General features: G+C 47.1%; 1 protein-coding gene across 2 annotated transcripts; it reads right to left on the bottom strand.

Moving 5' to 3' along the window:
• Positions 1–284: 284 nt before the first annotated feature.
• Positions 285–12091, bottom strand: mtnr1ab (melatonin receptor 1A b). Of its 2 annotated transcripts, XM_028959952.1 has the most exons (3): positions 11919–12050; positions 2273–2384; positions 285–1963 (listed from the first exon to the last, which is right to left on the bottom strand). In XM_028959952.1, the coding sequence occupies exons 2-3, from the start codon at positions 2286–2288 to the stop codon at positions 1095–1097; spliced, it is 885 nt and encodes a 294-aa protein (XP_028815785.1). In that variant the 5' UTR covers positions 2289–2384; positions 11919–12050; the 3' UTR covers positions 285–1094. The 2 variants fall into 2 exon arrangements, with proteins under 2 accessions (XP_028815785.1, XP_028815784.1); XM_028959951.1 differs by lacking the exon at positions 2273–2384 and having other exon boundaries at positions 11919–12091.
• Positions 12092–12809: the final 718 nt, after the last annotated feature.

Raw genomic sequence — 12809 nt, 5'->3', positions numbered from 1 at the left:
CCTCCAGTCAGCGTTTTACCACAAATTTTGGACGTCATCCATGACAAGTTCTCTTCTCAGTTAGTTTCAGTCCATTTATGTTTCACAGCTTCAAGACAAACAAGCCAAGACTTATAATATTTTTTTTTGTAAACAATACTTTCATTTAATAATAATATTTAAAAAAAAGTATGACAATTATATGACATCTTCATGTTTTTTTGTTTTTTTCCACTCACAGCCAGGTCAGTCATTTTAATAATATTAATAACAACAATGACAAATTTCACAGTTCCTGTGGGTTTTTTGAACGAGTCCTTTTATATATTGCTTTTGTTGGTTTATTTTATTTCTTTTTCAGTCTTTCTTGCTTAAGATATTTTAGCAGCAACTGGGAAGAAGCCAGCGGATTCAGTGCATATCTGAACCGCACACAGAGAACATGGCCGCCGTTAACAGAAATATTCTCCTGATTTGCATCCGGATGTAATATATTGCCTCGCAAATGCACTCGGCCAACCTTTCACACTTATAATAATAGAATAATGTCATGATGTCATTACAACGACTTGTTTGACACGTGTTCAACATTTGTTCCTGCAAAGAAAAGAAAACATATGCTTATAACAAGTCATACATGCTTATGAAGTCTAGTGCGCTGCAGATGTGAGGCCACGTTCAAAAGCACGAAAATAACGCTGTATTGTCAGTGAGGTATAAAGTCCCCTTAACCGCGCCATGTTCGTTCCGGAGGAAGCCATCCCTGCATTCCCTGCGTCCATCCAGCTTTTACGGGCTGCCGAAAACCCACGACAGCCTGATGGGATTTCACACCATTCCTACCGCATTCGTCACTTACAGAAGACCGCCATGCGCGCGACTGTAACAAGAAAAATCAATAAGGAATCCCAAGAAATTGCTATTTATTGTAAACATTGAGACGTACTGAGACATAATGTACTCGACTGGAATCCTGTGAGAAAAAAAAAAAACGGCGCTGTACTTAAACAGTGTGCCAGCTGGAGGCGTCTGAGACGGGTTATTTTTTTTTGGTATGTTTCATTTATGTCTTCGCTATTTTCTCTTTTCCACAGCACCCCGTTAGCTTTGAGCGTTTATACAGAGTCGACTTTGACTTGGTTGTTGTTTGTCATTAATGGGGACGGCTTGCTTTTGATCCTGTCAGCAGCATCGTTGGAACTGTCGGGGAAGAACATCCTCGCCGTGCAAAGCGAGACAATTATTTTTTTGTACTCTCGTCTGAAGTTCTGGTTCAGCAGTCCGTAGACGATGGCATTAAGGCAGCTGTTGAAGTAGGCCATGAAGTAACTCGACACGAAGAACCACTCTGGGATGAGCGGCACTATGCGAGCGGGGTCCAGGGCCACGGCCAGGCCGATGAAGTTGAGGGGCGCCCAGCAGACGGCGAACAGGACAAAGACCACAAACATGGTGACAAAGTTCCTCACGTCATGCGGCGTGAGCTTGGGCCGGAGCTCCGGCTTGACCCGCCTCCTCACCTGGATCACCAGGACCCAGATCCGCAGGTAACAGTAGGTTACAATCATGATGGGAAGGATGAAGTGGAAGAAGACCACCGCGATGGTGTAGACGGGGCTGGCCGACTGGGCGAAGGTGCACGAGAAAACCCGGGGGTCGTACTGCAGCGAGCCCACGTAGAAGTTGGGCACGATTGCCAACACAGTCAGCACCCAGATGAGGAGCACGTAGCAAAGCGAGTTCTTGTCACTGTACAGCTTGTCGTATTTGAGGCTGTGGCAGATGTAGCAGTAGCGGTTGATGGCGATGCCGGTGATGTTGAAGATGGACCCGATGACGCTCAGTCCCATCAGGAATCCGCTGATTTGGCAGTGGACGAAGCCCAGGTTCCAGCCGTTGTGAAAAATGGAGACGAGGACGAGGGGGTACGGGTAAAGCGCCACCACCAGGTCAGCGACCGCAAGACTCACCACGAAAATATTACCTAAAGAAAAACAAAAAAACGCATTCATGTATATATATATATATATAGAATTCCACTTAGAAAAAAATCTGCAATGCTAAGCAATTATTTTTAAATGTTAAAAAAAAGTGAATTTTCCACTCTCAAGTGGATGTAAAAACATATTTTTTAATGTAAAAAAAGTGAATTTTCCACTCTCAAGTTTTGACACAGGGGTGGCTTAGGTTTGTGATTACATACAAAAAAATTTAATGTAAAAAAAATGTCCACTTTTTGACACAGGGGTAGCTTAGGTATGTGATCATATCTGTTTGTTGATGAATGCCTTACTTTTGTCAGATAACATGATGTAGACAACAGACAATCACAAAATCAACAGTCATCAGCCAATAGAATTTACAACACAAACGACCATGATCCTGCCCCCAGACTTCCAAAAAACCTAAAAGAAGGAAAAAGATATTGTGATAAACCTGGTAGATTCACACCTGCAACAGGAATGTCATACAAAAATATATATATATATTTTCGAACATTTGGAATAAAAAGCTAGGACACACATACTCTATAGAGGCTGCGAATCTAATGCAGGAAACACATTACTATATATACCCACATGTTGTTTCATAGCTGTGAGTCTTATTCTGCTTTGTTCTAAACGTGTGTTAAATCTTTTGACTGTAACTTTACTTGAAACTGAATCAAAATGAATCTTCACAAATTACATTTGTATTGCTGATATATATAATATATCTGGATCCCCCACAAAAAAAAAAAAAGTAAATTTCATCACTGTGGATTAGAGCCGCAAATCTCCTACATGTTCTTCGTAACAGTAAAGCAGTGTATCCCATTTCACTGGTGGCTATTCGCAGGGTTATTGACAGTTATTCGTATTTCAGGACGACTGCACAGCCCCATCGAGGCCTTTAGCGCACGACCTTCGCGGTGGGGCACAGCGCACACCCCTAGTCAGGATGGCTTTGCGACGAGTGAAACCCGAGACCTATGGAAAAACGGAGTTGAAGCTTTTTATACACCATACCATCAGTCCTCTCGTCCGCGCTGCCAGTTGGTATCGCACGGCGCAACCTTCAGCGCTTCTAAATTAAATCGCATATTTCCTAAGTCTTTCATATGCCTTCCCTATTAAAAGGATTTGGACAGCACCTGCTGTGGTCACGTGATGTTTATTATCCTCCTGAAGAACATTTCCACTCATCTGTGCCCTGGAGTCTTCTGTGATCAGCTACCTAACCACGCTACCTAACCCGCATCCCACTGCTTTGGAGGGACATTTGATTCGAATTTTTCTAATTTCAACGAGACTTGCTCAACCACACTCGGCAGCGAAACGGCATCCGATCAGAATTTATACGCATTTATAACAGTTCCGCTCCAATCTCTTCTGTTCCTAGATGCCGCCCGATTTAGCAGACAATCATCAGGAGACCTAAATTAGAGCAGGAACCCACAAGGCCCCGGAGGGCCCATTTGGTGGAGCACTCGATTTTACCGTTGGAGGTCACTTCGTGGGAGGCAGCTGCGTTACGGTTTATCAAGCGTAGCGTCTAGTGAATATTCACACTGATAGTATTAAGAGAAGTAAATATAACAACTTTACTGAGTAGCGCGGTGGTCAGCAGAAAAAATAAATCTTACAGGCTGTTTTTGACCCCCCCCCCATTGCTAATTAGTTGTTCATTAAAACCCATCATGCCACACTTCCCCACTGACAAGCATCTGCTGGAATTTCACAGCTGAATTTCAAGCGGGGTCTCTCTCAGATCGAGAGAGACGGGAATGCCACCCGTCGGCCACCCATTCAGTTTAGGTCTTCGTTTTAGCGGCAACGTCCCCTCACAGTAATAGTTACGTATTAAAACCCTGGACTTTTCTTCTCAGGGAGGGTGGTGGTAGCCTAGTGGGTAGGACACTCGCCTGTGAACCAGGAGACCCAGGTTCAAATCCCACTTACTACCATTTTGTCCCTGAGCAAGACACTTAACCTAAAGTGTCTCCAGGGGGGGACTGTCCCTGTAACTACTGACTGTAAGTCACTCTGGATAAGGACTTCTGATAAATGCCGTAAATTTAAATGTAAATGTAAATGTAAATGGGAGTCAACTATGCAGGGCCCATTCTTTTGATATGTAAGATCAATTCACAATTTGAATGGTGGGTGAGGTCCTGAGCAGTCTACTGTCCATGACGTCCACTGAGGATATTAGGAGTCTATAGAACGGAGGGAAACCGAGGTGAAAGCATGGTGAGACGGACACTGTGCTACACCTGGGCGTGTGTCGACAGGAAGGGGGTTTAAATCCTACAGCGTAGTGACGTGGGTGTGTAGAGCTGTCAGTCATGCCTACAGGCTCCTCCCCTTTTTGAACTGTGTGTATAAAAATAGCATTAATCATTAGTCCATCCTCTCCCAGACAGAGATTTGACAAAGAAGCATAAATGTAAATCATATGGGCAATGTAAATCAGTCCTACAACGCAAACAGAACTGCTGTTGAAGCGTGTTAACGTCTACACTTTGTGCTATGTTACCGATCTCATATGCAACTGCACTCGCTTTACAACATGCACAAGCTGGCTACCCAGAAATGCTATCATTTGGAATGTTCTAGATCGGATAGGTGTGTGCACTCATCTTGCATAAAGAACAAAGCGGCAACAATTTTGGCCAAATCAGATCCATAGCATTTTATAAGATGAATCTGATGAGTTTCATTACATCAATGTCAATGTAAATCCGAAGGCATACTGGTCATATTTGTTTACTTAAGAATATTTTGGCAAAGTCTACAGTATGTGCAGAGAGGGAGGATTTTTTTTTTAACCAATGAGATTACAATCGATTCTGTTACACATGAACGTACTTCATTCTGGTCTCGAAAGATGAAAACAAACCCACCCGGAACTAGATTGTAAAATACAGACTCAGCTCAGAACTCAGGGGCAGAACTCAGCCTAGCGGTTAAGGAAGTGGCCCCGTAATCAGAAGGTTGCCGGTTTGAATCCCGATCCGCCAAGGTGCCACTGAGGTGCCACCGAGCAAAGCACCGTCCCCACACACTGCTCCCCGGGCGCCTGTCATGGCTGCCCACTGCTCACCAAGGGTGATGGTTAAAAGCAGAGGACATGTTTCACTCTGTGCACCGTATGCTGTGGAGCAGTGTTTCACAATCACTTTCACTATAAAACTCTTTCCAGCATCCCTGTCTCTTGTGAACGCCCAGAAATCCCTGACATGTGCTTGCTGTCAGGTATAATGGAGGGTTTGTCTTTCCATCATGGCACGCCTCAGATTAAAGCAACAGTGGTAATTCTGGTGCGTGTTATCAAAACCACTTGTCGTCCCGTGGATCTTTTTAACTGTTGACTGTTCACCATTCGAGCACGTGTTTTATTTATTTTTAACCTTCTTATGCATATTTTAACCACACATGTTATGTCATGTGTGATATTGAGAATCCAAGCCATGATGCTGCTTTTCTCTGAATCATTTAGGTCAGCGGCCTGTGTGCTTTGTAATGCTTTCTGCAGTTGGCTTAACAATTGGTGGAAATGCGGTAATCACGTGTGAAGGTGGTGTGCAGGGGTTACATTAAACGTCTTTATGGGTGAAACAATTCCATTGAAATTCTGATTTTTTAGCTAATTTTATTTATTGAATGATTTTATTTGGATGTGGGGGGTGTTTTAGCAGTTTTCTGTTCTCTACATCAAAATACATTCTTTTCAAACCAGTTTGAAAGACATCAAAACACACACACACACACACACATACACACATACATTGGGGGCCCTTATTGCCCCCAAGAAGATGCTGACCTGGGTGCCCACATTTAAATCCATTACTGGTGATGAACTCGTGATAAATTACTTAATAATAAAATGATTAAGATTATTCACTAATTGCGTAAACTTGTAACTTGGGGATTGGGGAGGTGTGTACTCTGGATGGACATTTCAGACACGTGACTTGTATCATCTCTCATCCAGCCACCCAGTCCCGAACTGCCCTAAAAAAACATGCATTTCCAGGACATGCCGCTATTCTGATGCACCGTGTATGCACTGTGTGAGCAAGCCTGACAGGCGAGTACAGTCATGGTGTAAATTACGGCGGCATAACCGTGCAACCTGCAATGGAACAGCTCCATCGCTGCATAATGTCAGCGGCACCGTCCATGTCCGCAAAGGTTATCCCATTTAAATTCTATCATCTACGTTAACCGTTAACGTGGAACATTGAGACACGTTGCCCGGCAAAGCGGAAGCAGATCGGAGGCCAACGCACAGGAGAGGAAGTGCTGGAATGCGGCCGTAAAAGCCTTTCGCAGGCTTGTTGCACGTCCCCAGCACGCGTGCCGGTGCCACTAATGGCATATCAGCTTTGGGCCGATCCTTTGGTCACAACTTATCTTCCCCACTTCACACACAAGGAAAGGAGGCACAAGGCCAAAATTCACAGAGTCTTTGGAGGGCAGCGAGAGGGCCGGGCACGTGGCGCTCGCCTTTTTTTACAACGACGCTTTGCACGCCGCCACCAAAAGCGGCCGCATTGTCGAAAAGGAAACATGGCAGATTAGCGGCAAACGTCGTGTGGGCAACACACACAAAGCACCGCCGCCCACAACAGCCGGCAAATGCGCTACACGTGTGATGTGGTTCCCGCAAGCGTGGCCGCAGTGGCAAAATGGAACGCGTTTGTCTAGATGACGTCTGGCTTTCCTAAAAAAAAAAAAAAACCCACAAACACACACGCACACCAAAAAAAAAAGCTTTTCTTTAAAAAAAAAAATGCTGTTTTCATACAGCGAACCACACAGCAAGATCCCAAAATAGATCAAATGGTTGAGTTTTAATTATATATGTGCCAGCTAGGCTTGCATCATGTACGGCAAAGTTGTCGAATTCTATAGAAAAAAATGATCCAGACGTTTTCTAGGTCAATTTAAAAAAAAAAAAAAAAAAAAAAAACAATTTCAAACAAAGTGGCCACATTCTGGTTTTAAAATTTCACTTGACTCCCTGTTACGAAGTGGACGCCCGGGCCGCTAGTTCGTATTAGCATTTAGCCGGAAACCCACCGAACGCACGGCGGGGTTTTTTTTTTTTTTCCACGCAAGAACGGGAGCGCCGGGATCTAATTACTTTACGATGTTCTCACCGGGCCGAGCTCTGCCGAGGGAGGGGGAAATGCTGACTCGAGCGAATAAACAGGAGTCGTCGGCACACACTCGTAATGAGATTCAAGGAGGCCGCGGTGGCGGCGGCGGCGGCTGCTTCTGATTCAGGTGTCAGCGCTTGTTTGCTTGGCTGCGAAGTGGAAATCGAATATGATGTTTCAATTAATTTGGGCATGATGAATACATTAGGCCGGGCCACCGAACTGTTGTTATTGCGCGCTAACACGTGTACGGCGGCGCCGTGCCAGGGATGGCATGCTAACGCGGGGGCAGCCACGTGGCGACCAGCTTCAAGCGAGAGAGATATAAAATTTAAAAAACGATGAAGTCAAGCGACTGCGCAAAGACTTTTTGTCTATTCGACACGCTGCACTTCAGGTTTGGAAAATGCAAATGTTAGCGCGATAACATGTTGATGGGAATTCTGACTCTGCGTGAATCAATTGATCATGGCTGTGATTGAAGGCCCCCATGTCGTCTTTTCATCACTTTTTTTGTGAATTGCTGGCACGCATGAATCAAGACATAAAAAAAAATTGGTTTAAAAGAATCTCATTAATCTTCGTAAAAAGTTATAGCCAGTGCACACGCTATCTTCTGCAGGAAATTGCTTTAGCATTCCAGTCGGGGATAATTACGAAAGCGGTGAGAAGGTTTCGGCAAGTTTCCCGAGGAGTTGTCCTGATCGTGTGAAGGCTGTTCATCGCGTAAGGATGTGTTTTAGCCGGGCTAAATAAGGCACGAACAGCGCTGAATAAGATGGCTCCTCCAGCCTCGTGTACTTAGGCCCCGAGCAGCACTTTCATGTCAGCGCATCGGAAGACGATCCAAGCAGACACGGAGCAGTCTGCAATTGCTCTCGTACGTGTGTCATTTTTTTACTTTTCAGTTTATGGGGGTGCGTCTGTTGATGTTGAGTTAGTTGCAGTGATGACCTTGCAGCGACCCGCCCTGGCTTGTAATACCGCTGCCTAGGTGGTAGGGAGTTACCGTAGGGCCTTGTCGGGAAGGAAGACTTCCTGTCAGTCATGCAGAAGATACCGTCCCTCGGTTATGAATGGTGAGTAAGTGAGTGAAAGGCACGTTCATAATGCCCCTTGGCCTCTGTTTCTTACATCCTGACACCTTCCCTGACTCTGTTTGTTGTCGGTTAAATTAAAACCGTACAAATGGCTTAATCAGAACATTGTTCAGATCTGTCAGATGTGATGGTCATTAAGAATTCGGCAAATCTCAATGTGACTCACGAATTGACTCAAAATCGATTCTCGATTAAGAAACAGTTCATTTGTTGCAATGAGTACCAGACAGTCTCACCTTGTCTGGCCTCACGTACGCTTAGAGTTTAAACTGTTTCCTGGCTTATTAAAAACCGCACTTTCACTCATGTTGTGCGCATGTGCGTCATTTATGGCATTTACCAGATGCCCTTATCCAGAGCGACTTACAATCAGTAGTTACAGGGACAGTCCCCCCCTGGAGACACTCGGGGTTAAGTGTCTTGCTCAGGGACGCAATGCTAGTAAGCGGGATTTGAACCTGGGTCTTTTGGTTCACGGGCCCTATCGTTCCTCCCCTTGAACAGTCCACCTTTGGTGACATACTGCCCACTAAATCACCAGATTTACCTTGGAAAATTCCCAATGAATTCATAACGCACGTTACCAACGTCCCAGATCGCCGGTGCTGTTCTCTCACCGTCAGTCCAACAGAAAGGTAACATCTGTCCCCCGCCAAGTGCACTGCTGACCTTAAAAAAAAGAAGCGGCGTGTTGGGGCGCGCGGCGTTTCTGCTGTGCAGCAGGAAATATGCTTGATTGGCCATGCTTTACACCATTTGTCGACTTCCCAGGGACAAGGGGAAGTGGAAAGTGCTTTTTTGGGGAGGTGGGGCCTGGGTGAAATGATTTATGTGCGTCCTGGTAGCAAACGTTTGGCCTGATGCTGTATACCATTTATTCAGCATCAGCCTTCATCGTCATGATGGTTTCTTTCTGGGAATTTACTGGAAAAAAGAGTCCCTGTCCTCACACAAAGACATTTTTTTCCCCTGCTGATGGACATGCAATCGTATCAGAAAGGGTTTTGTCCCGTGGCAAAGTCAAAGTCGCCGAACGAGGCGACTATCAAATAAACTTTATGCATAACGCGCTCCGCGGAGTTCCCCTTGAATGAGCAGCGAGCTTTACTTAATAAGAGCGCTCCGGGCTCCCAATACATGTCAGAGCGACTAAAGGAGAGCGAGGAGAGAGGAGGGGACCGGGAGAGACGGAGAAAGAGCCGGACTCCCTCTAAACTCCGCCAGGTTCACGCGCTTTCGAGATGCAAGGAGGCCTTTCCCCTCCTCTGACCCACACAGGTGCGGCTCACGCAACAGTAGTCGTTTTTTTTTTTTTTTTTTTCGTGGGATGATAATTAACGGACTCCTGACAACAGCAGGGGCCGGTTCCCGATCCCACGGCTGCGGGTGCTCGAGGGCGGGGGCGCGCTAAAGGTGAGTGATGCGAGCAGACAGCGCTGTCACGGTGCGGCGGCAGGCCGGCCGTAATGCAAGGCGAAAGACGGTGCGGGCGGCGCGCCGCAGCCGGGCTACGCCGGCGAGGAGCCGCGCTGGTCGGGGGCCATGTCACGCCAGGCTAAAAGGAACGATTACCGGCCCACGAACGTGACCCGCTAAGCAGAGGACGAGGTGCGCTGGAGGTGCCAGGGGGACAGAGAACCTCGTGGGTCCCACGAACCAGCAAATGAACACTGTCGGGATTGAGGCCACCCGGCCGGGGCCCTCGAGTGAAATATTGATTTTGTTCTGTGACTGTGCCATCTACAAGAGACAGGGTGCAGCGGTGGCCTGGCGGTTAAAGAAGTGGCCCCGTAATCAGAAGGTTGACGGTTCGAATCCCGGTCCGCTCACTCAGGGTGATGGGTTAAATGCAGAGGACAAATTTCACTGTGCGCACCGTGTGCTGTGCTGCTGTGTATCACATGTGACAATCACTCACTTTAAAAAAAAAAAAGAGATTGCGGTTCAAGTTATCCAGGACACACCTTCTCAGGCCCCGCGCTGCATGCAGGGTGGACACGGGACCCCTTCAGACCCTTTTCAACATATCTTTTAAACCTCAGGGCTGCTGCTTACACCAGGGGCGCGACGTCAACTCACTTCAGGAAGGAGCAGGCGCTCCCACTCACTGTCCCCCGAATCAGGCGAGGAGTCACATGGTCAGCAGCAGGCCATCACTTCAACTCTGGACCTGAGGTCTCGGCTCGGCATGTGACCTTTAACCTCTCCAGAACGAACACACACACACTAAGCATACAAACCCTGGACATACTTAATATTCACTACATTCAATTAAAATATGTCAATTTTCTGTGTAAAAGCCCTTAATTTAGCTTTGAATACTTTTAAGACCCCATAAAAACTTTGAGGAACACACTGAGGAGAATATAACAACAAAAGCAATCATCATCATCATCATCATCATTTTAGTATGATGTGATAAGAGCTGAACATGGTGTTTGCATAGCTAATTACTTCACACACGTGGAATCCAGCAGTTTGGACGAAGCCAGCCGCATTCTCCCTGAGGTCATTGTCACTTGCATCGCGGCTGTTTCCATCTTATTCCTCCCCTCGCGTGGAAACGTCGGATCTGCCAATTCCGACACTGGCGTGCTGAACTCGCGACTTTCCCACAAAGGGACGGAGTCGGACACGAGGAAAGAGTCTCTGCCAGAATTTACCAACACTTGACGGCACTCAAAAGACGCGTAAATTGTTGCAGGAATGCCTGGCCGTAATAAATTCTGCCGACCACGATTACATTGACAGCATTTACCAGACGCCCTTATCCAGAGCACCTTACAATCAGCAGTTACAGGGACAGTCCCCCCCTGGAGACACTCAGGGTTAAGTGTCTTGCTCAGGGACACGATGGTAGCAAGTGGGGTTTGAACCCGGGTCTTCTGGTTCACAGGCGAGGGTGTGACACACTAGGCCACTGCCACCCGATCACATTTTGAATTGCTGTTGTAATCGTTCCGACGGAAATGTTAGGTCTCTCTCGCCGTACGTTAGTTCCCTACGTTGTTTTAAGCCGCCACCTCAATTCATGAGTGGAGAATTCTGGCCAGTTTAGATGCAGTTTGGATTTCAGTCCAACGACACGCAGGTAACTTGGCGAATTCTTCTGGAAGAAATGGCTCAGTCAAAAAATGTGTGAACGTGACAAATTTGTGAAAGTTGTACAATAGCAAACACGCCCATTTTGCCGAACAGAAGTGCAACTTTAATTTAGTTACGCTATTCTATTTACACCGTACCCATTAAATACTTAATATGTCAGAGAAGATCCAGATGTTAGACGTGCGTCAGGGGAACGAAATCCACGTCAAGTGAAGGTGTCCTTTTCCTGAACTTCACTTGATATTAAATCATATTATATTGTCATTATTTACATACACCGGTGCCGAGCCCGGGTATCCGGTGTGGATCTTCATCCCGGTTAATTCTGCGGACCACCGGACCGTTAGGTTCGGACCCCCGATCGGGACCGTCGTTTTCAGAACCAGCGTGCATCTCCACCCGAGCGTGGAAGTTTCACGCCGATGCCGCCGCCCGTGACCGACGGCGCCAGGTAAACTTTCGGGACGAGCACGTGGGTCGCCAACGTGAAACCGGCGACACGTGGGGGCGTGTTTTTATCATTCACGAGGTGACAATGATGATAATAAATCGCCGGTAATAATGAATCGCGGGTTGAAATGACCTACCCGCGTTCCTCAGCTTCTTGTTCCTGTAGACGGAGAAGATGACCAGGAGGTTGCCCAGGATGTCCACCACGATGGTGAAGATCAAGATGCCGCCCAAAGTTGAGGCGACCCACGCGGGGCGAGACAGGGCCACCGCAGAACCGTTCACCAGCCGGCTGCCATTTATGTTCATCTTATCCCCTCGCCGGACGCGCCTCCGCCGGACTTCGGGGCTCGTCCGGACGCGTCTCGGGAGGGGGGGTGGGGTGGACCCCCGCCGTACCCCCCCTTTCCCCGGTGTGGGGGGGTGAGAGGAAAAAAAAAAAAAAAGCCCCCCCACGCGACCCAGGAGTCGCGCGGCGTCACTTTCACGGACTGGCATGTGCCACCGGCCGGTCGGCGTCGGCGTGTGACCGGGCGGCAACTTCGGGCGGCTCTTAAATGGCATGAGCGCAAACGCTGCCCCACAGTGGAGAGAGAGAGAGAGAGAGAGAGGGAGAGAGAGAGGGGGAGAGAGAGAGAGGGGAGAGGGAATGAGAATGCGATAAGAGAGGTTGGTGTGAGCAGACTATATAGATACTATAGATCTCTTTCTGATAGAGATCTCTCTCTTCACCTTTCTCAGACTCCAAGCCAGCGATATTCTCTCTCTCTTTCTGGTCTTTCCTCTCTCTCTCTTCTCTCTTTCCTCCCCCTTTTTTTCTCTCTTTCTCTCTCTCGTTTTTTCGGTTTCTCTCTTCTCTCGGCTCTCCTTTTCGCTCTTCTCGTCCTTGACTTTCTCTCTCTCTCTCTTTCATCCTCTTTCTTCTCTCTTCTCTTTCTTTCTCTCTCTCCTCTCTCTTTTTCCTCCCGCCTCTCCTCTTTCTCTCATCGTAGTTTTTTCTTGTCTCTTCTCAGCTCTTTTTATTTCTT

This window comes from Denticeps clupeoides, chromosome 18 (genome assembly GCF_900700375.1).
Source record: "Denticeps clupeoides chromosome 18, fDenClu1.1, whole genome shotgun sequence".
Classification (NCBI taxonomy): Eukaryota; Metazoa; Chordata; class Actinopteri; order Clupeiformes; family Denticipitidae; genus Denticeps; species Denticeps clupeoides.
The sequence above is the reverse complement of the archived record's forward strand: the minus strand, read 5'-3'. Positions and strand labels throughout refer to the sequence as shown.